A 27,569-nucleotide genomic window follows, 5' to 3' on the forward strand; every position below is an offset into this window, starting at 1 on the left:
ATTGCCCAATATTTATTTGGTGTTCTTGCACAATGATTTGTAAGCTATTTTTATTTCCTGTTTTTCACTACTTAGTTTGCAGTGAGGATTCTTCAATCTGATTGGTTGAAGAGACATCCTGCAGCCTGACCTGCTCACAGATGTTACAAGCCCCTTATAGAGGGCGCTGCACTGGAGCAGATGCGCTTTTAGCTGAAATCTCCACTGATACGCCTGTGAAAAGCCTCGGGGTATCTGCACATGATGTGAATGGCAAAAATTGTTCCTTTGCCACTGAGAAGAAAATCTGACCCAGTATAAGTTTTTAAAGTTTTTGCTTTTTAAAAATGAATTATTATGAACCTTCCAAAAACTATATAAAACTAATTATTAAAAATTAAGATCAGACCACTGCCTGGTAGATGTTGATTTGCTTAATAGATCTGCCAACCCATTGTTTCACATGCACAAATGGTTTGATCAAATCTTGAGTTCAGTAAGGGTTCTTTGTTAATTGCATTTCTTACATGTTTATGGTGTTTTTATTTGGAATTGCTATTGATACTAGGTAACTGGCTGAATATCTTGTTCAGTTTGTTTTTTTGAATAAACTTTCAAACGGTAAAAAAACAAGTATCCCTACAATTGCATCAGCTTCATATTTCAATGACTAGGCTCAATTCCTGCTTAAAAGCGTTATATTCCCTTGATCAGATCCTTCCCTCAGCATATAATATGCACCAGATTCAATTGGCAATATTTCACTTAAACATTTGGAAATTATGGGGCTGCAATGACTGAACTCTTCCAATACTTGTGTCTTGAAAGTAGTAGAAAGCTTTGCTTGCAGCATGACCTTTACACATTTTTTGGCTCATTTCAAAACCAGACATTTTAAAAATCCAAACAAGTCTGATTAGAAATGTTGTTATAATTGCATTCAATTCCTTATAAATTTTCTTTACCTTTTTAAGTTTAATTCCAAAGATTTCAAATAATACATCATCTGTTATTTATGTTGATTTTCATAGATGATTTTTATCTGAAAGATTTTGATCAGTTTTCTCTTCAGATCATATAAATTGTTCATCCGTTATTAAAAAGCTCATTGGCTCCATTGACTTATGTACAATGTTACTGAAACAAAAACTTTATGGTGTTGTATTGGGAAGACAAAATGTCTGTCCCAAGCTTCCTCTAATCAGCTGTTTTAAAGCAACAGTAAGAGGTGATTATGAAGCATCAATATCTGTTTATAATAGTTTTATGTAATATAATGGCTTTGCCCATGGGAGGTTAGGATGCAGTGACCAAATGCATTTACAATGCCATAAGTTTAGGTATAGCAACAGACAGCTTTTGAAGTTCTAGTAGTAAAAGTATGCAACTGCAATAGTTCCCATTTCATAAAATGGTGCGGCTGAGTTATACACTGAGGGCGGCCTCCCCACACCCCTCTGTAAATTTCAGGAGTGAACCTGCCTCCACTTGGCTGACTCTCCCCACTTTAAAGGGCCGTCGCTCGAAAAATTAATTAGTATGAGGTGGCACTTGTGTCCATCTGCAGGAGGAAAACCCTGACTCTGCTGCTGATCAGTTGGCAGCCAGCAGCTTTGCACCACACCTGGATTAGTGGCCACTGCTGGTATTGTAGGAAGCCCGAGAGGAGGAGCAACCATGGATTTCCCCAGACCCAGGACTTCACCGAGCCAAGTTGGACACGGGGAGGCAAAGCGGGTGTGGAACCTCCAATTAGCAACAGGGGTCCTCTCATGGACCAGCAGCCCACAGGGCTAAACTTGCCGGGCTACATGTTGGATGCATGCCTCTCCCATCACCAGTTAAATCAGAGCAGCAGTGGGTTGAGGCTTTGAATTGGGCATTGATTGCTCACTTAAGGGCCTCAGTTGGACCAGGGGCAGACTGCCCACCTGACGCCGCCTCCACCGCCTGCAAAATCGGGCAGGCGGGTCTGCCACTTGTGGCAAGGCGCCTTAATGTATGGGTCCACCTCCAAGTGGCTGGTAAAATTCATGGTATAGGGGGTAACATATTGGCATGGGTATTGCTAAAAAAGAGATCTTTTGTCTTGCACTCATCAGGACACTTCGTAAGAATATCAATATAAGGGGAAACAACAATTTATGCTGTAAGAAGACAGTGTTGATTGGTAGATGGGTTGCCACGGAGAATGCAACAGTGATGGTGACTGATAGTAAACTGTCAGGCATTGTTTGAAATTTAAACCAGGCAACTTGACCCTGATTGATCAAGGCATTGCCCAGTCAGTGACAGCGAATGGCTGTCACTTATTCTACTTAGCTGAAACGGCGCGATGTATGTACATGTTCTGGCTGTCTGCAAAGAACAAGGCCCTGTGTATTAATATATGTAGCCTCCAGTACATGCAAATATGCCACACTGTGCACCCGCCTGACAATCTTAAATTGGGTGTCAGCATAATTCTTAGCACACTAAAGATTATTTGGAAAATGTTATCCAATTGTGGGATCATACCTAATGTTAGACACTCTCTTGAGTTTCGCAAGCATTGGCTGGTTGGGTATGGTCTGTACCTTGCCTGTTGTGAACAGTAGCTGGGACATGCTGTTTGATGTGACCTGCCAGAGTTTGGGACTTACGGCCTACATACCAAGCATCTCACTGGCACTGAAATCCATATGCCACATTACTCAGGTGATAGGCAGAACATCTTTTTGGCTTGACGGCAGCTTCCTGTTAGTGGCGAGTGCCACTCATGATGCTGCTGCATAGCGGCAGCGTGAAACGGCTAGCTTCACCTGTTGATCAAATTTTTAAGGTACCTTGCCCTTCCACGGTAACCTGAGTTGGACTGGGCACTTTTTCGCCCGTTCATGATTTAGTGTGATATAGAGTGCAAAATAACCTGATCGGGATAACCATTATCCCGCAGGATGCCTTAGATTCACTCTATTTCAGCATCAAGCTTGCATGGTGAGCAAATGGCTTGGGCCCTATTTACGAGGTTGCCAATAAGACCAATCTTATAGCGTGCGGAACTGTAAGAATCCCAATGTGTATATTGACCAGTGAAGGTAGGCTTACAGTAGACTGTGGTCCAGAACACCCTGGCAGATTTCTCTACTAGTACGTCAAGGAAAGGGAGATCATTTGACTGCTCCATTTCAAAGGTGAATTTGAGTGCAGGATGGCGCCTATTAGGACAAGTAAGGAAATTATTCCATGCAGCTGCAGATTTAAATATAGCGAACGTATCAGCCACATTTCGGAAATACGCTAGGGGTAGGAGGTTAGGCGTCAATCCATCGAAGACTCGTTTCTCATGGAACCCAACAAAGATGTTTGCGAAAGCTGGACTGAGAGGGGATCACATGGCAACACTATCTATTTGGGCATACAAAGTGTCATTAAAACTGAACTCAACTGCACGAGTTGCCAAGTTCATAAGTTCATGAATACTATTCACCAATGTTTCATTTAAGGAAACATAGATATTTGCGCTGCAGCACCATATCATGGTGATCTAGACCTGTCACCATTGCGTGAATCAGTATTGGCAGGATGGAATGAATGGTGTGCTATAGGAATCAGTGCTGGTGCCTCAAACTTGTTTACAATTTATATAAATGACTTGGATGAAGGTACTAAAGATATGGTTGCTAAATTTGCTGATGACACAAAGATAGGCAAGAAAGTAAGTTGTGATGAAGACGTAAGGAAGCTACAAAGTGACATAGGTTAAGTGAGTGGGCAAGGATGTGGCAAATGGAAAATAATGTGGGAAAATGTGAAATTGTCCATTTTGGCAAAAATAATTTTTTTTAAAAAAGGAAGCATATTATCTAAATGGTGAGAGATTGCAGAGCTCTGAGATTCAGAAGGATCTGGGTATCCTAGTGCATGAATCATAGAAGGCTAGTATGCAGGTACAACCAGTAATTAAGAAAGCTAATAGAACATTATCACTTATTGTGAGGGAAATTGATTACAAGAGTAGGGAAGATTACGCTTCAGTTGTACAGGGCATTGCAACATCTGGAATACTGTGTACAGTATTGGTCTCAGTTCAGAGAAGGTTTACTAGACTAATACCAGGAATGAGCAGGTTGTCTTATGAAGATAGGTTGGACAGGTTAGGCTTGTATCCACTGGAGTTTAGAAGAGTAAGAAGCAACTTAATTGTAACTTTTAAGATCCTGAAGGGCCTTGACAGAGTGGATGTGGAGAGGATGTTTCCACTTGTGGGAGAATCTAGAACTTGGGGTCACGGTTTAAAAATAAGGGGTCGCTCATTTAAACTATAGATAATGTGATTTTATTTTTCTTGAGGTTCGTGAGTCTTTGGAACACTCTTCCTCAAAAAACAATGGAAGTCTTTGGATATTTTTAAGGCAGAGCTAGATAGATTCTTTATAAACAAGGGGGTGAAAGGCTATGGGGGTAGGTGGGAAAGTGGAGTGGAGGTCACAATCAGATCAGCCTTGATCTTGTTGAATGGTGGAGCAGGGTTGAGGGGTTGAGTGGCCTACTCCTCCTAAATCATATGTTTGTATGAATAATGTTAGGAGGGAGTTGGTCTTCGGAAGTGAAATGTGACTTCTGCTTAAGCCTGGTATTCTCACTACTTCTGAATGCTTTGTTTTCTTTATTTACAGGTTGCACGTACAATCAACAACATGCAGCAGCAGATCCAACAACACCAGCGGCAGCTGACCCAGGCCTTGCTTATGAAACAGCAACCACCGCATCCACCATTGCACCCATCTGCAGGCAAAGTAACCATTGATAATCTGAGTCATCATCCGCCTCCCAGCCTTTCAGACCTGCAGACCAAAGAGCAGCAAACATCACCCAATTCTTTCCCTGCATATTCCTTGGGTAAGTACACTGCTCCATCAATAATTAGTACATTAATATTAGCAGAATTCAATTTTCTTTGAAAAATACACAGCTGTGCAATGTCTTTGCTATCCTTACTTCGACCCGCATTATATTTTAAAGGACATTGCCTGGCCATGAACCAATTACTCTTTATGGGATCTGGCAGTGGATATATTGGCTGTCATATTTTCCTATAATTAGAGCAAAATATATTTTAGCTGTGAAGCAGATTGAGTGTTATAAGTATGTGCAAGGTGCTTTACAAATGCAAGCACTTCCATATATCCAGTTCCATCTCTGGTTTTAACCTCGTGCCATCTTTCAGCAGTTGTAAGCTCCATTCTTTCTGATGCTTCTAAATGAATTTGTTTTGGAAATTCGAGCTGTACCTCAGTTTCTGCCACCAGCCATCATTGTTGGTCTTACTCAAACCTAGATAAGTGTTTACAAAGGAATTGAGACATTTAATAACATTAACTCTACTTTATAATGTTGTGAGAACAGAGATGTTAATGGCTGTATAACGCAGATATACCCCTTTGCTCATGTTTGCAACTAAAGTGTTTTAGAAACATAGTGCACAACCATCAACAACTGTGGTCAAGGTACAGGAGATCACCCTACGATTACGATAACACTTTAGGGTCAGGAAGAGTGAAAGAGTTGGTTTTTATGTAGAAATGAAACTTGGGGAAGTTTTTGGTTCAGGTACTAAATGAGTTCGAAAGTTCAGTTAATGTTCTGGGGCTGTATTTTGCTCAGAATTGCACAATTTCTTGGAGCCTCACCCCTGATACACTCAGTTGATTGGATCAGAAGTTTATGATGAGGCAAAGTATACATGATCCGTGAAGGGAATCGTTCTATACTTATACACTTTGTTTTAATATGTCTTTCAATTACAGCTGGATTGATCCCGAATATGAATGTAAACAACATGGAGCTAAGTGGTGGTTTATCCATGAAGGATTCAGCTCAAGCCCAATCTCGATTGAGGCAGTGGACCCACCCAAACTCTATGGAAAATTTAAGCAGCAATTCTTTATCGCTGGACCAGAACCAGAGCAAGCATGGTAAGAGCCCAAAAGGGCAGAGTACTTGGAGGCCAAAATCCTTCATTGGTTAGTTGGTTTTAAATTCTTGCAGGATCTCAATAGATTTGGAAAATGCAAGAATGTAACTTAATGCCCATTACTGACTTCACAAACTGAAAGAAAATAGGCTCAGTTGCACTTTGCTTGGCCATCTCTTAAAAGGCCCTATATGTACACATTTAAAATGCTGAGAACAAGCTACATGATGGATTTTTAAAAAATGAATTAAACATCAAACTGACTTCAATGTCAGAATCAACATAGCAGTTCATTTTCTTGTCTTGCACATTCAGCTAAAACAGAGGACAAACTTGAAAGCATGCAATGATGTCTTTTAGCCCTTTGAGTACTGAATTTTCTTTGCAAATTTCAGTTGGGACAATAGACCACAGAACAGTTGTGATATTTTCAAAGTTAACTGTGATAAATTGTTTTACTTTGTTTTACATATGAAATTTGTTTAGTTCTGATGAGTTTTAATACTGTAATAAAGGAAGCAATAGATCATCAAAGTCTCATTCTGAATTACATCAGCTTTTAATAAACTAACTGGGTCTAATTTAGCTACTGTTGAGATTCAGAGTCAGGTCCATAGCAAAATGTTTTTATATCCATGACCTTGCCTTTCTGTCCCACTTGACGCATATTCAGGTGCTATCCCTGGAGGTCTCAATATTGGTCCAACAAGCAAGCCCTCCCTTGAGGACTCCTACAGTCCATATGATCTGATAACCAGCAGTGAGTCACCAGCCAGTCCACCGGTACCAGTCAGTGATAGCTGGACACGTGCCAAATCCCCTGCCGATAAGATCTCAAATGGCTCCAACATTAACTGGCCACCAGGTAAACCCCAAAGACTGGCAAAAAGAAAATAGGTGTTAAGAATGTTGTGTTTAACTGAGACCTGTATATTTATTACACATTGGAGAGAGATTAGTAAATTGATAACAGCTGCCAACTGTGTAAAAGAAGATTTGCTAATTTAGTGCACATAGTACCTAATAATATAAGTGAAAAATATCAGTCAATTGGACCCCTTTAATATCTTTGGGATTAATCAGTGCCGTAGGAGCTTAAATGCATAACAAGAATTTTTGAATGGAATTCTGAAGACAGCTGCACTATATTAGAGAAAGTTGGTTCAGTGATAGTCTAACATTCTAGCTCTGGTCTTAACAGCTGATGTTCTCTCCTAGATTCCAGTGCATGCCATCACATCATAACAATCTCATGTGTTTTTTAAAAAAAAAATCCTGAACCTACCTACTGATATGAATCCAGGCATATGTTGGGGCGTATTTCCACAAAGAGCAAGCTAGGTATAATGTGCACAACCAGGTTATGTTTTCCACACACCTAATTGATGCTTCATTTTTCTCAGTAAGTTAACATTCCATTGCACCTGTTGAAGCACATGTATTGTGACATTATAAGTTTGAGGAAACTGAACCAAAGTGTGTGGTAAGCATGTGTGAAGCAATGTTATTTTATGCACTAGCCTGGTAAATTTAATACCAACTTTGGATTGACTTTTTTGAATGAAGTGACCTTATGAAATACATTTTGTCTGAAAGCCCCATTTTATTATTTCCTATGCAGTTTTGGCCTAGAAAATTTTCTTCTAATCAACTTTTCAAAAGGAATACTAATATATAGCTTTTCCAGTCTTGCAGTATGGAATTTACTATCATTTTGAATACCAAAGTTTACTGATGCATTAACAGAAATCTACAAGTAAATTTGATACATGAAGTGTGGTACTTTACCACCTAACAAATGCTGCGCTCCTAAGGATGGTATTACTACTTCAAAAGGCCACTGTGATTGAGCGTAATTTTGAAATGCAACCATTTGTATAATTTAATCTCCAATATGATAGTTAAAAAGACTGATTTATTTTCAAAAACAGTACGCTGTGTGTACCTGCAATAGTTAGCATTATTAATGACTGCAGTAGTTAAACATTGCTTCTATCATATAGAGGGCCATTAAAGGGTGCCAGCAATGGCATACTTCCTTCTAACTTGAAAGGTGTTCTCAAGTTATCGTTTCTTTTACATGTGTAAAAATGAAAACTCCACTGCGACCATGCAGTATTTTAATTACATGCAGAACTGTTTGGGAAAAGACATTGTGGTGTCAAATAACAAAATTAGGAATGTGTGACTGGCCTTTTATTTTGCAGTAATGCTTCACAACTTATTCCTGGATGAGACATTTCATTGCTAAATATTAAAACAACAAAGATTGATAATGCATTCCAGTAACTAAGTTTAAAAGTTCAAAATCTTCTTGTCCAATAAGATTATACCAATATCCCACACAAAAGACAGTACTAATAGGACAGTAGCTGTCAGAAATTTTGAATCCATAATATCAGAAAAATGGACTATGATATCAAATATATGCTAGACAATTGTTCAGTAACAGTTTTCATTTTAACTTCCTTGTCATGTTTAAAATTGGGAAAGAATAATTTTATAGCCTTATTAAAATAAATCACTATATAAACCTTATTTTCCAAGCATTTCTAGTTGGAACTACATTACTTGGTATTTTAAAATGTGATTATTGGGCTACACACTCAGCTTAATTAATAGATTGCTTAGTAATCTTGTGAACAGCTGAGTAATACAAACTAGAACGGTTGCAGGTTCCATTCCGGTCTTTATTGAGTTAGTTGATCTCGGCTGGGCTGGCATTTGGCTTCAGTGCTCAAGGAGTGGCGAATCAACAGGTGAATTTTTTCTCCTCATTATCCAGCAATTCCTGCTGGTTGTAATTTGTTTCATGGACATTAGGGGAGGACAGAATCAGACTTGGCTATGATGCCCTTTAGGTTTGAATGGTCTGTTAATGCTCATGTAAACATTAGTCGCTTGGGTTGAGGTGCTGAAGGACAACTGGCAGCTGACCATATCCCAGCAAGGAGCCAATGCCTTTAAGAAGTGTGGGAATAAAAAAAACCAAAATATTAGATTGCAAAATCAATTTTATTAGTGTAGCATTTCATTTTTTAAACTTTAGACAAAACTTCTCTCTAATTAAATAGTAGTTTTAACATGTGTGGCTACTAAACTACTAATAGTGATTTACTGTTCTACTGCCTACTTCCTAACTACTAAAGAGTTTCGTCCTGGGGAGCCATGGAAAGGACTACAGAACATTGACCCTGAGACTGATCCTAATGTTACACCTGGAAGTGTCCCCAGTGGACCTTCAATTAATACTACTATCCGGGATGTGGATCGCTACCTGCTCAGGGACAGGAGTGGAGGTAAGACAGAATAGGACTGAAGTATGGTATGCAAAGTAGAATATGCAAATTAAAATTTGCACAAGGAAAGTATTTTTTGGATTCCTTAAGGAAAATTTGTAACACGTTCTATTTATAGGGAAAGATGTCTATAAAGTGCACAACGTCCTCTATATCAAAAAGTCACTTTTTCTTAAATTTAAGCTTACATTTGAAACTTGAGTCTTTTATTCGACAATTTTATTAGACCAGGTTTGGAAACTAAAATTAATCCAGTCCTCGTTTGTAAATGCACTTGCATTACCGCAGTCAAATCGTTCCTGGGTTCAATGGTCTTAAAATCTGGAGTTTTGCAACTAAATGCTCCTCCCTCCGTCTCCGTCCCCCCTCCCTCTCCGACCCTCCCTCTTTCTCTCTCCGAATCCCCCTCTCTCTCTCTCTCTCCCTCTCTCTCTCTCCGACACCCCCTCCCTCCGCACAATCCCCCACCCCCTCCCCCCCCATGTCCCCCTTATACACACACATACTCCCCTCAGTCCATAATTAACCTCTTGTTGGCCCTTTTTCAATTGTCTGTTTCCCAGGCCACTCAGTCACGATCAATGACCTGAAGCAAGATGATTTAACGGAAATCATCTCCCAAAGAACTTGGTTCTTAAAGAGGCCACCTCCCCAGTATAAAACATAGTTTTTTCTTCTGCAAAATCACATGGGTCATCTCAAAAAGCACATAAAATCATTTATGTTGCTGGAATACATAAACACATGGTCTCCAAAGATAATACAATATGGTTCTGGTCCCTTGCGCACAGTATTAGTCTTCCTATCTTGACTATTTCTTGTGCTGTTCTACCTCCTTCTTTGCTCAGTTTTGTATTATTTTCATGTGGTAATCATGTCTTGTGTTGGCCTTCCTACTCTTGCCTTTTTTGTGCACTTTTTTATTTTGATCTATACAGCATTTTAAAGAGTAAATGTCAGTAACTCCCTAGTTGAGTGAAGAAGAGTAGAGAGCATTTTCTACAAACTGGAATACTTTGTTTTTACGTAAGCTTGTGTCAGGCAGGCAGGGCCCATGGCAAATTTTTAGTTGCAGTTTAGACAAATAGAATGGATTGAGTATTTTATGAAACTATTTTGCATTTTCACAAACATGAGAAAGATGTGGCTGAATCCATACATCCTGAAAACACTCCATTCCTGGTATTTGAGAGAATTGAATTTAAACAATAATATGTGATCATTGAAAGTCATCCTTTTCCATTCCTTTGTTTTTCTCAAGCTTTTCACTACAAAATACAACAAATGGTAATCATTTTAGGATTTAATTTAAGTCATTTTCCATTTCCTTAGTTGCTTTTTTGCTGTTTATACAGGGTCATCCCCAACATCATCTCAGAACGCCACGCTGCCTTCATCTAGTGCCTGGTCCTTCAGTGCCTCTGGCTATACTAGCTCTTTCAGCAGCTCTACATCTGCACCTAATACTGCAGGTAGGGGTCCTTTTGCTTCCATTGCTGACCATACTGAACCTCTTCATAAGAATGTGCAGGATTGTAACAGTCTTAAAATGGCTTTAAAAAGCACAGATTGGTGTGCTGCTTTGTGTAGAAAGTGGGCCTTTAAAATGCCTGGCAGAATTTAAAACGACAGCAAGCACACATTTTCCTTTTTGCGAATTCTTTAAAAATATTCCTCGTACTTCATGTGAACAGGGCCAGTGTAGAGCATCAAAAAATTCCAATTTATCTAAATACTTGTATGTTACTGCTATGATTTAATTCGGCACGAATGCCTTGGCACTTGTCAAACATATTTGAGAACTTCCTTCCTCCCATTGAATGTGTGAACATTTTTCCCTTTCCACTCCAGAATGATTGATGCCTGAGTATGGTTCAACAGACCCTCTGGCATCTTAGTGAAAGTGACCTTTTTTCATATGTAAAGCTAAATAGTAAGAACAAACTCATCTGATTGCAATTAAGTACTCCAGTTTGTACTTGTAAACCTATTTGGTTCTATATGCTCACTTACAGAATTGTAGGTAAATATTTGCAGAGACTAATCATAGCTACCAAATTTGCAAACAGCCTTTTTATTCAATTCATTAATTACATAAAAATGTCATTTTACCATTTTTCACATTCATAAAAGGAAATTTATTTTCATTCCAGGGTTAGAAACCTACTCAGTTTAGATCTGACCATCTTGAAACACTTGAATCCAGTGGCAAAATCTATAAACTGTCTTAAGTTCTAATGTTCAAAGATTTGCTTTCTATTTGTAAGCTGTATAAATGCTACTGAAGTTATATGTTGAAACACAATGTTCTCATTTTTTTCATTGGTTTGTGGTACTTAGTAACGTTTGAAACTAATTTTTCCAAATCGTAGAGCTGGTGACTTGCTTTTAGGCCTTTGTCCATTCTACTCGTCCATTGATCAATTCATAAGAGCGGCGCAGATTTGTCTCTTCCAATTTCCTTTCTGTCCCTGGAGGACAGCGTCTCTGCTCCATGCTTTCTTCAGCCTTGCTGAGGATAAGACAAATTAATGTACTTTTATTTTGACCTGCAAAGCTTTTTGTTTCACATGTGACTGCCATATATCTTGATCTGAATGTTGAAAAATAACTGCCCATTGGCTAATTTTTTACTGATACAAGATTGGTTAATACCTTTTGTTGTTACACACTGTTCTGTCTTTTTCATTCAAGGAATAGAACAGAACAGAGGGAGAATTAAATGGTATAGGGAATTAATGTTATGTTTACACCTCTTGGTTTAAATCCAGCCAGTGATGCTGTATTGAAAGTCTCACTTCTTTCTGAATCTCAGCCTAGTTCCTAGCAGGCATAGGCTAGTTGTTAACTGCATTGACAGTATTTGTAAAATTATTTTTGGACCAATAAAGAAGAACAACGGAAAGACAAATCGTGGATAATCAAGAGAAATCTAAAGAGGTATTATCCTTTAAGATGGAGAATAGAAAAATGTAAATGCAAACATGCTGCAACAGCAGAAGCAATTCAATCCAGAGAAAAAGAACAATGAAAGCAAGTATACCCTAAATGTTAAGACTCTTAACACCAGAGAAAGAGATTTTGACATTCAGATAGATAAATTGTTAAAGGTGGAAGTCCGGAAGAAACAGCAAAATGGCATGAATATAAAAGTGCAGAAATTATATTAAATTTGTGCAAGTTATCTGTTAAACCACAATTGGCATCTTGTGTCCAAGTCTGGTCACCCCATTAGTGGCAGAGTATTTGAGCCATGGAAAGACTACAGTGAAGAGTCACGAGCATTTCTTATTGAGAGTTTATAGATATGAAGAAAGGCTCCAAACATCTGAACAATTTTTATTAGCTACTTAAGGTTGGAGTTGGGTAGAATCTCATAGAGGCTTTGAAAATTATAAAAGAAAATTTATAAAATTATAAATGAGATGTTAAATATTGAAAGATTGCTTTCACATGTTGACATATCATCAACAAAAGGGACTTAGATTCAGGATTTTAACTGAAGAACAAAGATTAAGTAGGCTGGAGAAGATTAAGAAGAAATATGATATAGAGTCCTTTAAAAATTTTGAAGTTTTGACTGCGTGTAGATTTACAGAAGCTGTTTCTTCTTGTGCGTGAGCCAAGGGCATAAATATGAGATAGATACTAACCAATCAAATAAAAATTTTGGGAGCAATTTCTTTACACAGAAATTGGTGAGAATGTGGAGCTCACTGCAACAGGGAGCGGTTGAAGGACTTAGCATTGATACAGACATAAGGGTGAAAGAAATGGAGAGATATGGAAATAAGTTGGAAATGAAGGATTAGGATGGGAAGAGGCTGATATGGAATGTAAACGTTGGTATATACCAGTTGGGCCCTCTTTTTGTGCTGTAGATTCAATGTAAAGGCTATTGAAGGATGGCATGATTTAATAAGCATGGCTATTGATGCAGAGATTGTGGGGTACAATTTAATTCTGTAAGTATGGAGGGTGGGGTATGGGTTTAATTGCAGTAGGGGTTAAAGAAGGCAAGAGCACTGGCATGTCAGGAACCTGATGTGAACCTGCCAACTTCCCAATTTGACCAGTGCGCATTTCAAGGCATGCTGGAAATCCCCAATGGACAGGTAGGTCAACGATTTTAAATGCGTAGAAAGACAATTGCCTGAAGATATAACCCTGCATTCTTGCTTTAACTGCCAGTGCACAGGTTTCCCAAACTGTCTGAAACTCACCAGGGTTAACAAAATGAGAGCACAATGGAGAATTGATGGGACTTATGAAATTGGCAGCCTGAAAAACCTTTAAATGCTGAATCAGAACAGATGTTTCTTGCCTAAGTGAAAGACTTTTGCTCACAGGACTTGTTCTGAGAATGTGATTTCACTACTTTAGAGGTAATTTCTGCTACCTTGGGCTTTTTTTTTTAAACTTTAATCTGTCTTCCCAACTGCCAGCCTTCACAGTGGCATGGGACCAACTTACGCATCTCTACCTTGGACCTCTGATGAGGCACGAGCAGCAGGAGCAATACCATGAAAACAAGGGAAGCAGCAAAAATAGCAGCACCTGCCTTCCTCTCAGCAATTGCTGCTCCACAGGGCACAGTGGATGTACACAGAGCTCCAGCTCACAAGGATATCCCCAACACAGGGTATACACATAAGGTCAGCTTTTTGGACATGACTAAGCAATAGTACCTGAGGAGGCTCTTTTTCAGCAGGTTGTTGCTGACATCTGCAGCCTCATGGGAAAGGACCTGCCCAATGAACCAGGCAGGCATGCACTACCAGTGGCTATCAAGGTTACCACAGCCCCGAATTTCTTTGTTTCTAGTTTCATCCAGCGATCTGCCAGTGACATGTAGGATTTCACAATCTGCTGCACACAAGTGCAACTCTGAGGTGACCGATGCCATCTTTGCCATGCCTACTTAGCAAACTGATGGGGCCAGTCAGAAGAGAAGACCCTTAGATTTGCCACAAAGGCTGGATTCCCATAAGTCTAGTAAGCCATGTGGCAATCAGCATGCCCTCAGATCAACCAGGAATAGCCATCGAACAGAAGGAATTCCACTCCATAAATGTTCAGCTGCTATGTAACTTCCAGAAAGTAATTATGCATGTTTGTGCAAGATATTTGGGATCCCTTCATTCTACTTTATTCAATTCTCTCACGGTTCTTCCAAGCTCCAAGCAAATACAGTGGCTGGTTACTTGGAGATTAGGGATACTCTCGAAGAATTGGCTGAGGAGCCCAACCATTGATGCTGAGGAAAGGTATAGCAGAAGTCACATTAACACATAAGCAGTCATTGAGCAAGCCATTGGGCTGCTGAAGATGCGATTCAAGTGCCTGGACATATCTGGGGCGTCCTTTCTGTGTACTCCAACAAGGATATTCCGAATGATAGTGGTGTGCTGTGCCCTGCACAATATTGGTTCAGCAGAGAGGACTGAAGTTGCAAGAGGAGGAAGGTGATGATCACTCTGCAGGAGGTGGAACCTGGTGTGACCCAGGGTTCCTGCAGCTGCACATCAGCTGTCTGAGATGTCCCGGTGGCCTAATCCATGCAAGGTTCAGTTAACCTGAGGCTATTCAGCCATGTGGATCGTCAATGCTGAACCCACTGATTTTCTCTTCTCTCCCAAGAGAGCTTTCCAATAATCAATAATCCTTCCATTTCACTGACTCCCACTGCTCACTTTCTACTCCTGTCATACCGTTTACATCATACCTCACGGCTGATGTCTGGCAATAAGTGTCAACAATGGATAAGGCTGGCCAATGGGGACTTGAAATTTAACTAACGGCTCATAAGCAACTAAAATAATTTTGACACATTAACACACTAATAAACACCCAAGTGTTTTCCCCACTGAAACTGTAAGATCTTTCTTTTCCTTTTCCTATTACTTTTACTTGATGCACCCCTGTAAATTCAGAGCCAGAGGCAGGCTGTTCCTTCTCTTACTCATCTGCTGAATGTTCATGGCTGATGTCCACTGGGATTTGGAACCTGTCAGGGGAGATGCATGTCATTCATCCTACCTGTCTTCACGAAGTTGTTGAACTTCTTTTGGTACTGTACCCATGAGTGAAGGACTATACTGCTCCCGCTCACCTCTTCAGCCACTCCAGCCTCAGAGGATCACTTTAGTTTTTCCTCTGAATTTTTTTTTATTCCTTCATGGGATGTAGTGTCACTGGCAAGGCCAGCATTTGTTAACCATCCTCAATTGCCCTTAAACTGAATGGCTTGCCAGGCCATTTCAGAGGGCAGTTAAGAGTGAACCACATTGCTATGGGTCTGGAATCACATGTAGGCCAGACCAGGTAAGAAAGCAGAAGGATATTAGTGAACCAGATGGGTTTTTCCAGCAATCAATGATAGTTTCATGGTCACCATTGCTGAGACTGGCTTTATATTCCAGATTTATTAATTGAATTTAAATTCCACCAGCTGCCGCAGTGGGATTTGGGGCCCATGGCCGCAGAGCATTAGCCTTGACTTTTAGATTGCTAGTCCAGTGATATTACCACTACACCACAAATACCAAGTCTCGTCATTTTGACTCTGTGATCTGTGTCATAAGTATCTGAGGTAAACAGACATACTTTATAGGGAAAAAGCGCTTAAGGAATTAATAGGTATTTTTTCTGCCTGAATTTTATGCTAGCTGAGCCCCATATGGAAAATGGCTACAGAGGTTCCAGGTGGCATTTTGGCTGAATTTTATTTTGTCTGAAGTTTAACAATTAACAAATCCTTCCACTGTTGCACAAAACAAAAAAGCAGTTGCTTTGGAAAATGAATGCACTGCAACCCTTCTCCCTTTTCTCTTTCTTAGTGCTTTGCTCTCCACTTGCATATACCACTTCCTTCCAACCTCATATTCCTCAATGGATGTTTAAGATCATGCATTCCCCCCTTATATGCTTGCTGTTGTCTTCTTGCAGGCTTGGGCTCTCTCTCTCTCGTTCTCTTCTCTCAAACGCTAATCCTCCCATCTTGTGCTTCTTGAATGCTCTTGCGTGTGAACTGTTGCTCTCTTGTGCCCTCATTCTCTTAAACATGCACTCTCTTTATTTTGCATATGCTGTCATTCTTTCAAATGCATGCATATTCTCACTATAGGGATGTGGAACAGCCTCCAGGCAAAAACAATTAAAGCATTTTCATTTTTTCAGATTGAAAAACTCGTGAGACTAAATTCTTCTGGAGTTGCACTAAATTAGATTTTGGGGCTCATGGATAAAATTTGTGGAACTTTCCATCAGAGAAATAAGTTGTGTGGAACACAGAAGAGCAAATTGTTGGTTTGTGAAAGGAAGGCATTAAAATCGTTGCTATATTTTAAAGGGAAAGTTATGAAATTGTGCACTTGGTTGGTCGCTTCAACCACAGGAGTAATTATTTGAGATTTGGCTCCATGCTGTCTACAATGTTCCACCCACAAGAATGTACGTGAGAGTCCCTGATGTGCACTTGTGAACAATGAGGCTTCCTGCTGGGTACCTGATTGTGTAAAATCAGTGTTAAATCTGCTCCATTGTGCTTTCAGATGTAGTTTTGAGTAGCTCTGCTCAGTGGATACAGTTACCAACTTTCCATTGTCAGTCATTGCCTTGTGCGGTTTTCAGAATGCTCGGTGAAATCAGTGAATATAGTTTTTTAAGAGTCCTTCGTCGCAGAAGTCTATATATGCACATGAAATGTCTTGTAGTTTACTGGCTTTCCTCCAAGGTTTGCTAGGAGAAATTGTACAGCAAAAAATCCATTCTTCTTTAGTCAATTATGTATGAAAATCTGCATTTTGGACTATTTGGATTTGAGTGACCTGAGTTAATTCTGTTAAGACAGAACGCATACACGAGAACAACTTGGATGAATGGACCCTTGTCATAGGCTGGGTGAATGTTTCTGATTTGCCTATGGAGTCTTTGCTTGTGTGCCAACCTGTCTTCTACTAGGTTTTTGATTGACTATTTTTTAATGAAAAGTCAAATAAATCTGAAAACTGCCTCACTAATTGTAATTTACTCCTCAAAATTTTCCTGATATATGCAACAACATATGATTTAAGCACTCCCGCATCAGAACATTACTCAAGATGATAAATTGTTGATGGACTATTCTGAATTTTCCATTGTTTCTGTGATACATTCTATTAGTAATAATGAGATAAAAACAAAAAACTGCGGATGCTGGAAATCCAAAACAAAAAATAAAAAATACCTGGAAAAACTCAGCAGGTCTGGCAGCATCGGCGGAGAAGAGTACAGTAAATAATAATAGTAATAATGAGAGTTTAGCCTGTGAATTGATCACCAACAAAAGCCACAATAAATGGGCAGTAGCTTTTCTAAAACTTTGGATTATAGTAACATTCTGCAATGTGTATTAGAATATGTTCTGTGGTTAAACGCACTTCATATTCTCAAATAGATGTATGTAGTCCAAGCTTGTACAAGTTCTGGAGGAGCTTTATATTTTGAGATTGAAAAAGACTTTCAGTGCTCAAAGGGTAAATGTAAAGATGCTCTAACATAAGTGCAAAGTGTTTACAAATGCAAAACTCTCAATATTTTGAAGAGATGATGTACCTGAAATTGAAATTGTTTAAACTGATGCTTTTTAGTCTAAAGCAGAATATATTTTTCCTGTATTTCAGCTAAACTGACAGATAAATCCACTTGGTCACCTGGACCCATTGCTCAAACTCAACCATCACTGTCGCATGAATTGTGGAAAGTGCCGCTAGGATCCAAAAACACTAGGCCGCCACCAGGCCTGACAAACACCAAGCCATCACCCTCCTGGGGTGTCAGTTCACTCGGACTCATCTCAAGCTGGCCAAGCTCTTATTCCTCCAGTAAGATGTAACTTATTGCATTGCTTTGTGCTTAGACATTTGTAATTTGCCCAATATCTGAATTTTCAAATTGCTGCTGCATTGTGACTTACAAACTTTTGGATGCTAAAATTTTTATAATAATGAATGATATCATGGTTTAGGCTGAATTGACTGTCAAGTTTAATTGCATTACCTTTTGAAACAAGAAATGGAAATCCACAGCCAGAGAATTCCCTAATTGTATTGTCAGATATTTGATGGATTGGAAATCCCACAATGTAATTTGGGTAACTTTCCTAGTACACACTTGACAGTAATGAACCTGTTCTGCTACCAGTATATACTCAGGAAAATTTAGGGTTATGCATCTCCTGCCAGTTTTCTTAAAGTTCTTCCTGCTTTAATTGTTAATTTCTCTGCTTTAGTGTGGGTAACTTAAGCTTTCTGATTTAGCAAATTAAATCGAGGTTGTTAAAAGGAAATCCTTAAGAACTCTGTTAGCAAAGGAAGTTAACTTTGGAGCTGAATTTCCCAAATGTTAACAATTAAATTATTTTTGCATTCTGCCTTTTTTTATTCAAACCTATCTGTGTCAGTTTTTTTTAATAGTTCTAGTTTTCTCTCAATGATAGAATAAAAAATATTGATTAATTATTACTAAGATAAAAGCAAAATACTGCAGATACTGGAAACCTGAAATAAAAAGAGGAAATGCTGGAAAAACTCAGCAGGCCTGACAGCATCTGTGGAGAGAGAAACAGTTAACATCTCGAGTCTGTTTGACCTCTTCAGAGCCTCTTCATACGGACTTGAAACATTAACTCTGTTTCTCTCTCCACAGATGCTGTCAGACCTGCTGAGTTTTTCCAGCATTTTCTCTTTATATTGGTTAATTATGCTGTATTAACATTAAATTGAATTGATCAAGACCTTTAATGAATTTTCAATGCAGCTAAATTGGTAAGCATCAGTAGCGATGTACATGCACTTCAGTTCCATATTTGATTACTTTGCTAGCCTATTGAACAAGGAACTGAAAAAAGAATCACATTCATATTAAGATGAAGTGCCAACTTGCTCCATGAGATCATTGGATGCTAAGGAAATCCAAGGGGCATTTGGTCTTCAAGAAGGATGATTCTGATACGTGAAATACAAACAAGTTATTATAGTTTCAGAACATAAATGAGTAGGATATAACATGATATTTTGCTTATTTTAGATTCTGCTTGGAGTACTGACAGCTCTGGAAGGAACAATAGCTGGCTGGTTCTCCGAAACCTCACACCCCAGGTAACAATTGGACTGAGGAAAACAGTAGCCTGCCTTAATTGTAATGTGGAAGCAACCTCAACCTTGTCCATGCCATTGTTTGCAAGTGAGCTGGACCATCAGTAAACCTAAAATTTCTATTAAATCCACCCAAATTGAAAATGTGGGTTTACATATGTGGAATTTAATTGATATCCAATATAGCATTATAATCTGTCATCGGATTTTCAAGTTACTGAGAAAACCTATTTCAACTTGTGTTTTTAAAGGTTAGGCTGAGATTTCAGTTACGTCTAATAGCTTTCGCAATTAGAAATTTTGCAATATTAGAAGGAAATAAATAGGTGCTCATCCATTTTGGGTAATATGTATTACACACATTGAAAAATCAAAATACGACTTGAACACAAAATATTTAAAAAGAGACACCGCTCCAGTCATGGAGTTTTTTTTTATTCCATTACTCCTAATGGCAGTGGCTCAGTGTAGCACTCTTGTCTCTGAGTCAAAAAATTGTGGGTTCAATCCCCACTCCAGAGTAGAAAATCTAGGCTAATCCTCCTACTGAGGGACTGCTGCACTGTTGGAGATGCTGCTAAACTAAAGCCCATCTGTCCTTTCGGGTGAATGTAAATGACCCGGAGGCAGTATTTTGAAGAACAGGCGAGTTCTCACCAGTGTCTGGCCAATATTTATGCCTCATCCAACACCACTAAAAGGAAGAAAGAAACACAAAGCTAGCTCCTTGTTCACTTTCTGTTATAATCTAGTTGTACAGTGGGTTTTTATGGCTCCTTCAAAAATTAATATGCAGCATCCACTATGGCATCACTCATCCTTTAAAATTGTTTATACAGCATTGGAGTTCAGGCTTGCTCAGTTTAGTTCTGATAAAATTATGGGCTAATAGATTGAAATGTATTGACAGTGCTTCACGTGGTCTCCCAGCTTCCATAAACCCCCATAATATGCACATTTTTTCTTCCCTCTCCATCTCCCCATCCTCCACAATTAAGAGCTTTTCTGCTTCATAGACTGCTGTAGCCATTGGACAAGGTCTTCAGTTGCTCCATTTAATTAAGCTACATTCATTTGTTTCCCATTTTCAAGTGTGTTCTGTTTCCCATGAACCAGAAATACAGATTGCTTATTGCGTAGACTCATTTTTATTCAAATGATGTGATTAGTCACCACAATGTTACCCAACCATCCGCTCCGATTCTGCAGGGTGTAGGTTTTTAGGTATTAAGAGTCTTACTAGTTAGTCAGTTTCAGTTTAGCTAAAGATTAAAATTAATTGGCACAATGTTGCAGGTTTGCTAAGGGATGATTACCGTATGAGGTAAGTAAATTATCTTCTGTAAATGTAATGTGTGCCAAACATGCTTGTAAAATTACGGACATTTACAATCTGCATAAAGAATTGAAAATATTGCAAGTAATGACAGTTCACTCTCTTGCTATAGATCGATGGTTCAACTTTGCGGACTTTATGCATGCAACATGGTCCATTGATCACATTCCATCTGAACCTGACCCAAGGAAATGCTGTGGTTCGCTACAGCTCCAAGGAAGAAGCAGCTAAGGCCCAGAAGTCTCTGCACATGTAAGCTTCTTATGTGATTTTAGCTTAAGATTTTACCATAATTTAATCCTCCTTGGATGTTGATCAGGAACCCTTGTTATAGTTCATTGAATTGACGCAAGCCCCTTTATGGTTTCCTCACAGATAAAGAAAGAATATACATTCTCAGACTATTTCTATAGCCCACCATCAGCATTGATTTAGTGAATTTACTTGTCAATCTCCTCTGCCTTTTCTTGCCTCTGGTATACTGGATCCACTGGTGGCCACCATACACAACCTCTCAGCCCTTGGATTTACATCTCCTGGCTTGTGGTCAACTCTCCACTTCCCCTCAGCCCTCTGTTTCCATTGAGCATTCTCCAGCAATGCCCACTTACAATCTACCCCTCAAACAGCCCCTTTATTAAATCTTTCCACAAAACTATCACTGAACCTTGGACGTTGGTTCGTCGATTTGTAAACTGCCCCTACCCTGTCTAGATGAGCCAGAAAACCGTCTGATCTTATATCTCAAATACCCCCAAACCAAACAGCTGAGAAATCTACATCTAGAATTTCCACCACCACCATTCATTGATCCCAATGAAGATGCCAGACCTGGAACTAATCAAGAAACAACGGTTTTTGAGTTCAATTATGAATTTTATCTTCAAATTAAGGGAACATATTGATTTTTTTTAAATGGCTCTGGCTTATGCAAACATATATGTGCAGACTAAGAAAATAGTAGATTTGAAAAGTGCCTTAAGCTTCTGAGGTGTCATTACAGATACTTGGAGGACAAACATGTAAATATTCTATGAGGAGAAAATGTTTAAAGCCACCAACCTTTTTGAAAGAAAAATCTTGGATTAATCAGCATTTGTAATTCAAAGGCAAAAATGAAATAAACACAGACTTTCACTCCCTCTTTTCCCCCATCCCACCTAAATCTTTTAAAGTCAGGCATTTTCTACAATTCAAGACTAATTTTGGCTTGAAATATACATAATGGCAATGAGATCTAAATACTTTCAGAGAAGAAGCAAGTAGATAAACTTTACAATAAATCAGGAAAAATAGTCTTGAACCCATTTGTGCATAGTTCATCCTTTTTAAACCAGCTTTTTTCTTGCCTATAATATAATTTAGAAGAATTTAACATCTGCAAGTACCATTAAATTGAAATTTGCAATGCTCAAGAAAAGCATCAATTTACTTGATACAGCAATATTTAAACTATCATTCGAAAGCAAGTCACAAGTTAGCAGCACAAGTATATTTTAAAGAAACCAAAACACACTTGCACATGTTTACATACAAAGCTATCATTCCAAATTCCACTTCAAGCTTCATAATGGGTACAATGGTTCTTGGTATGTTTGTTTTAAAGGTTTTACTTTGGATACCAAATATTTATTAATTAACAGCATATTGGATATATATAAAACCTGCTTATAGTAAATTAAAAATCTTTAATAATGCCATTCAAAGTGCACATTTGTCACAGTCTGCTTTTCAGTTAATAAACTTAGTTCAGCTTAATTTCTAATGTTTAATCCTTCTTTTGTCCAGGTGCGTTCTGGGAAACACTACCATCCTCGCCGAGTTTGCTAGTGACGAGGAAGTTAACCGTTTCTTTGCACAAGGTCAAACACTGACACAGACCTCTAGCTGGCAGTCTAACACGGGAACCAATCAAAGCCGACTTGGGTCAAGTACCAACTCTCACGGATTGGTCCGCAACGACCTAGCTCACTGGAATACTACAAGCCTGAGTGGAAAAGGAGCCAATGATCTCCTATGGAGTGGCGTCCCTCAATACTCCAGCAGCCTATGGGGGCCTCCTAACAGTGATGACACCAGAGTAATTGGCAGCCCTACGCCTATAAACACCTTGCTCCCTGGTGACCTTCTCAGTGGAGAATCCATGTAGGGAAAACAATGATCTTGTGGAGCTATCAATCAGCACTAAACAATTCAATTTTGGACATCATTTTGACCCTTGATCCACAACCTCTTTTGGTTGGATAGGGAGGGGTGGGCAGGGAAATGGGAGGGAGGGAGAGGGGCATGAAAATCTACTTTTGTGAGCCTGGGTTTAGTATGCACATTACCCTTGCTTTCATTATTTCATTTGATCCCAAAAACATATCAACACAAATACTTGAATCAAGCAGGCCAATAATGAAATGTGAAAACCGTCTAATTTACACTTCCAAGATGTTGTCATCACAAATAGGCTCAAACAAAAAATGTTTATTGTGTGTGTATGTGTGATGGTGCAGATGTGTGCATCTGTGTGTGAGTGTGTATGAAATCAGTGTGTTTTTGTTTCTTTATACAGTATATGCTTTTATTTGCTTGTCAGTCGAATTATTAGCTTCTAACTTTGCACTGAGTGTCTGCAGCCCCTCCAGCTAATCTTACAAAGGGGGCCAGCAGCAATTCATGTGTAAATGTTTACTCAAGGACGCTCTTAAACAGTGTGTGCTCTGGAGATGATGTGTATACCTACCTTTAGTGGCTTTTTTGTGGACTAATGCAAGAGAATTATTACAGGAGTATTGCACCAGTTTTCTTTCAGAGTATAAAATTTAAAAAAATTTTAAAAAATGCTCTAGTTGAACTGTGGCCATAGCTACACAATAGAGTGGACCCATCCTGCAAGCAGGCAATGGGAAGCACTTGGACTGGATATTTTTGTGACTGATTTGGAGGTGCCTATGTCTGGTATCCTCCTGTTTACAAACTTTTCAGAACTTTAAAAAGAGGAAAATTAAGATGATAAAAGGACAATTACTCTTCCATCGAAACCTATTTTCAGAATGAAGATGTGCTACTTCAGAACTCTGGGAATGAACAGTGTTGTATTTTTTTGGCCATTGTTGTGTATTTTTTCCTTCGTAAATGTTTGCTCACTTTCTTGCACACAGTGGATGATGTCTCAGGAAGGCCTGAATTTTCTGGGGAGCTACTCCACGCCATTTCATGTATTTTAACCCAACTTCTAGCACTGAAGAAAAGAAGAAAATACCTGTTTATTCTGTAGCAGTTACTTATTTACCAAATAATGGACACAACAATGTTTGAAGAGTGCTTTATGAAATGCTTTATGTTTTAAAAAGAAATCAATGCTTTTGATTGTGTTAAAGACAATTGACTAACATACTATAAAGTATGTTACTGTATAAACTCTCCTTGTCCCAGCCTGCTTGGATCAGGTAACTTGTGCATTAACTTTGGATAGGTTTTTATTGGTTTTATCAAGCTGTTGTTGGCAAGAAAAAAGCTGGTTTAAAGAGGATCATGAACTATGCACAAATGGGTTCAAGACTTTGTTTTTTTCTGAGTTTTAGTAGAGTGTATTTACTTGTTTCTTCTCAGAAGGTATTTACATCTCATTGCCATTATGTATATTCCAAGCCGAAAATAGTCTTGAGTCGTAGAAAAAGCCTGACTTTAAAAGATTTAGGGGGGGTGGGGAAAAGAGGGAGTGAAAGTCTGTTTATTTCATTTTTGCCTTTGAATTACAAATGTTGATAATCCAAAATTTTTTTTATAAAAAGTTGGTGGCTTTTAACATTTTCTCCTCATAGAATGTGATTGTAAAACATATGCACAGAAGATTGCTTTCTCGAACTTATTGGGCTTCTTGAGAACTATCAATTACAGTTTACCCCTAGTGGTTAAACATGATCAATAAATGCATTATTTGTTTGAAATGAAGGATATTTTTATCCACTTGCACTGAGCAGATCCAAAAGGTTCAGTACATTGTGGTGAAGCTGCTTTCCTGCTATATTCATTGTTTACTATGAAACAAGCAGATTGCCATGGTGCATTGCACTAAGTGGATATACTCAGCTGACTGATGAAGTCAGATCTACAAAGATATTCCTTTGTCAAAGTGGCTCTGAAACATTAAATGTTGAAAACTTAATAAACTGCATCAGAAACAAACCTCTTAAAGCAATTCTAGGAAAGTTTGTAAAAGTTTTTTTTCAAAATATATAATGGTATGTTTAATATCTTTTGACGCGATTCCCTAATTAAATTAATCAGTGAGCCATTCCATGAGTTTGACAACCTGGTCTGGTACCAGTGAATGTGTGTGTATATTTGTTGGCAATTTATATCCACCCACTTGCTCGTCAAGTGCTGCCTATACAAAACCCAGTGAGTAAATGAAATAATTTTAATTTGTAATTACAAAGTGACACCAGCATTCCAAATTGGTGTAGTCAGATTTGAAGAGTAATTGTACTTCTAATCCTGAGTTGCTATTGGAAGTCTTAATGAAGAATTATGTCTGCATCTCCTCTTTGGAAAATAAACATATGGTGGCAGTTTGTTTCAGGTTTCAGTACACGTTGTGAAATTTGACTATCCTAGGCTGCCAAATGAATCTTGGAGGTTTGCTCACCTCTAACATTGTATTGAAGAATTAAATTGCTGTACTGTATAAATGACAGGCTTTTGTATATAATCTACTAGGATTCAAACTCAGACACAGAAATGTTATGTCAAAGCACTGGTGTAATCTGAAAGACAAACAAAGTTGCTCACTTTTAAACAGTTTCAGAGCCCAATGGAAGTGTTCAATGTGGGTGTGAGATATCAAATGTCAATGCCACCTCCAGCACTTAGAGGAATTTGTGTTTTTGTTAAAAAGTGGAACTTGTTTTTAAAAAACTGTCCAAGCTTTACTTTGTTGAGATAGCGAAGCACAATTAGCCACATTAAATGCAAAATAGAAACAAACATTTAAATAAACAAGGATTTTTCAGGTGAAACATTTGGATGTTTAAATGCATTTGAAGTTAAAGCTTGATTTGGATTAACCACCACAAGTAAACAAGTTTGATCCATTTGTTTAATTTAATGGACTCTCCTCCCTTTCCAATGTTTCTTTGTACCAGAGTAAGGGACAGAACTGACAAGCCCAAGCATTGAAAAATTGTAGCAAACATTGTGTGCGCATACTTTGTGCAGCAGATATTCATCCAAATCAAGTTTTCACATTGTAATGTTAAAACACATTTTCATTTTTGCTGGTACAGTATGTATTATTGAATCAACAATGAATAAAAGATTATGCCTCCATTTGTCTCTTCTCCAAGGTATATGCTTTTACTTGATGCACTTTAGCTATTAACTTCTATAAATTAAGCATTGGATTTCACAGCAGGAGTTTTTTTCAGACACAAAACTGGCAACTATCTGATTTGCATGGGAGCTTCATCCTTATCTATAGACTCTTAGCAGTGCTGAGTATAAGTACAGTACCGACTCAACATGTATTTTGTGAGTTGCACTTTAAGGTTAGAAATATTTTTAGCCCAAATATCTTGACCTATTGGTCAAATAAGATTCTACTATTTGGACTTGAAATAAATGTATTTTAATGTTCTTGATGCAATCAGATGAGAACAGACAAGGTACGTATTGATGATTTATATAATACAGATTTTTAAATTTGTCATTCCACTATTATAAAATTGGCTTCTTTTGGAGGGGGGGCATCACTGAATGTGTTTAGCAGTAATTATGAAATTAACATGCTGTTTAAAAACCAGTTACACAGCATTCAACTAGGTGTAACATTTTCAAGCGTTTTTACAGCAAGAATAACGAATAATGGAAGTTCTCATTATGGTTGATTACAGGCTGGGAATACTTCAATACTGCACCCTCTAGAGAAGTGTAGAATCATTGACAGCAACTTCTGGATTTCTGCATTCTTCTGAGCATGTGCATAGTCGCTGTGATGATGGTGAACACTGGTGGCTTTGCTATCATTACCACAATGTCCAGACCATAAGTGTGCTATACTGGAAAAGTGAAAAGTTCATTCAGATTTAAAATAATTTGGCAGAAAAGTCCATGAGAAGCATGTGCTTAAAAATGCTGCAGAAAATCATGAATCAAAAGCTAAAAGACAGTATGAAAGGAAAGAAAATTTCAACTGTTTCTTTTTTTATTCATTTACGGGCTGTGGACATCGCTGCATTTGGCCAGCATTTATTGCCCACCCCTAATTGTCCTTGAGGTGGTAAAGAGTTTGTCGCCTTCAATTGCTGCAGCCCCTGTGATGTAGGTATGCCCACAATGCTGTTAGGGAGGGAGTTCTAGAATTTTGACCCAGTGACAGTGAAGGAACAGTGATATATTTCCAAGTCAGGATGGTGAGTGGCTTGGAGGGGAACTTCCAGTTGGTGGTGTTCTCATCTGTCTGCTGCCCTTGTCCTTCCATATGATAGTGGTTGTGGGTATGGAAAAGGAGCCTTGGTGAGTTTCTACAATGCACCTTGTAGATGGTACACACTGCTGCTACTGTTCGGTGGTGGAGGGATTGAATGTTTGTGGAAGGGGTGTCAATCTAGCGGCTGCTTTGTCTTGGATCATGCCAAGCTTCTTGAGTGTTGTTAGAACTGCACTCGTTCAGGCAAGTGGGGAGTATTCCATCACACTCCTGACTTGTGACTTGTAGATGGGCAGGCTTTGGGAAGCCAGGAAGTGAGTTCCTTGCCCCTGACCTGCTCTTGTAGCTGCAGTATTTATATGGCTAGTCCAGTTTCTGGTCAATGGTAACACCCCAGGATGTTGATAGTGGGGGAATTCAATGTTGGTAATGCCATTGAATGTCA

General features: G+C 38.6%; 1 protein-coding gene across 10 annotated transcripts in view; it reads left to right on the forward strand.

The window, feature by feature from the left end:
• The window catches only part of tnrc6c1 (trinucleotide repeat containing adaptor 6C1), a 205,322-nt gene extending 179,297 nt beyond the window's left edge, over positions 1 to 26,025 (forward strand). For 7 of the 10 annotated variants that reach the window (XM_078570920.1, XM_078570925.1, XM_078570919.1 and 4 more), the window contains 9 exons: positions 4,638 to 4,860; positions 5,769 to 5,936; positions 6,609 to 6,800; positions 9,085 to 9,234; positions 10,590 to 10,706; positions 17,898 to 18,098; positions 19,303 to 19,373; positions 20,819 to 20,958; positions 22,495 to 26,025. In XM_078570920.1, coding sequence (XP_078427046.1) covers positions 4,638 to 4,860; positions 5,769 to 5,936; positions 6,609 to 6,800; positions 9,085 to 9,234; positions 10,590 to 10,706; positions 17,898 to 18,098; positions 19,303 to 19,373; positions 20,819 to 20,958; positions 22,495 to 22,855 — 1,623 coding nt within the window. In that variant the 3' untranslated portion in view covers positions 22,856 to 26,025. The remainder of the gene's footprint in view (positions 1 to 4,637; positions 4,861 to 5,768; positions 5,937 to 6,608; positions 6,801 to 9,084; positions 9,235 to 10,589; positions 10,707 to 17,897; positions 18,099 to 19,302; positions 19,374 to 20,818; positions 20,959 to 22,494) is intronic. The other 3 variants (XM_078570923.1, XM_078570924.1, XM_078570926.1) reach the window with 2 other exon arrangements.
• Positions 26,026 to 27,569: the final 1,544 nt, after the last annotated feature.

The sequence above is a fragment of the Cetorhinus maximus genome, chromosome 24 (genome assembly GCF_964194155.1).
Source record: "Cetorhinus maximus chromosome 24, sCetMax3.hap1.1, whole genome shotgun sequence".
Lineage (NCBI taxonomy): Eukaryota > Metazoa > Chordata > Chondrichthyes > Lamniformes > Cetorhinidae > Cetorhinus > Cetorhinus maximus.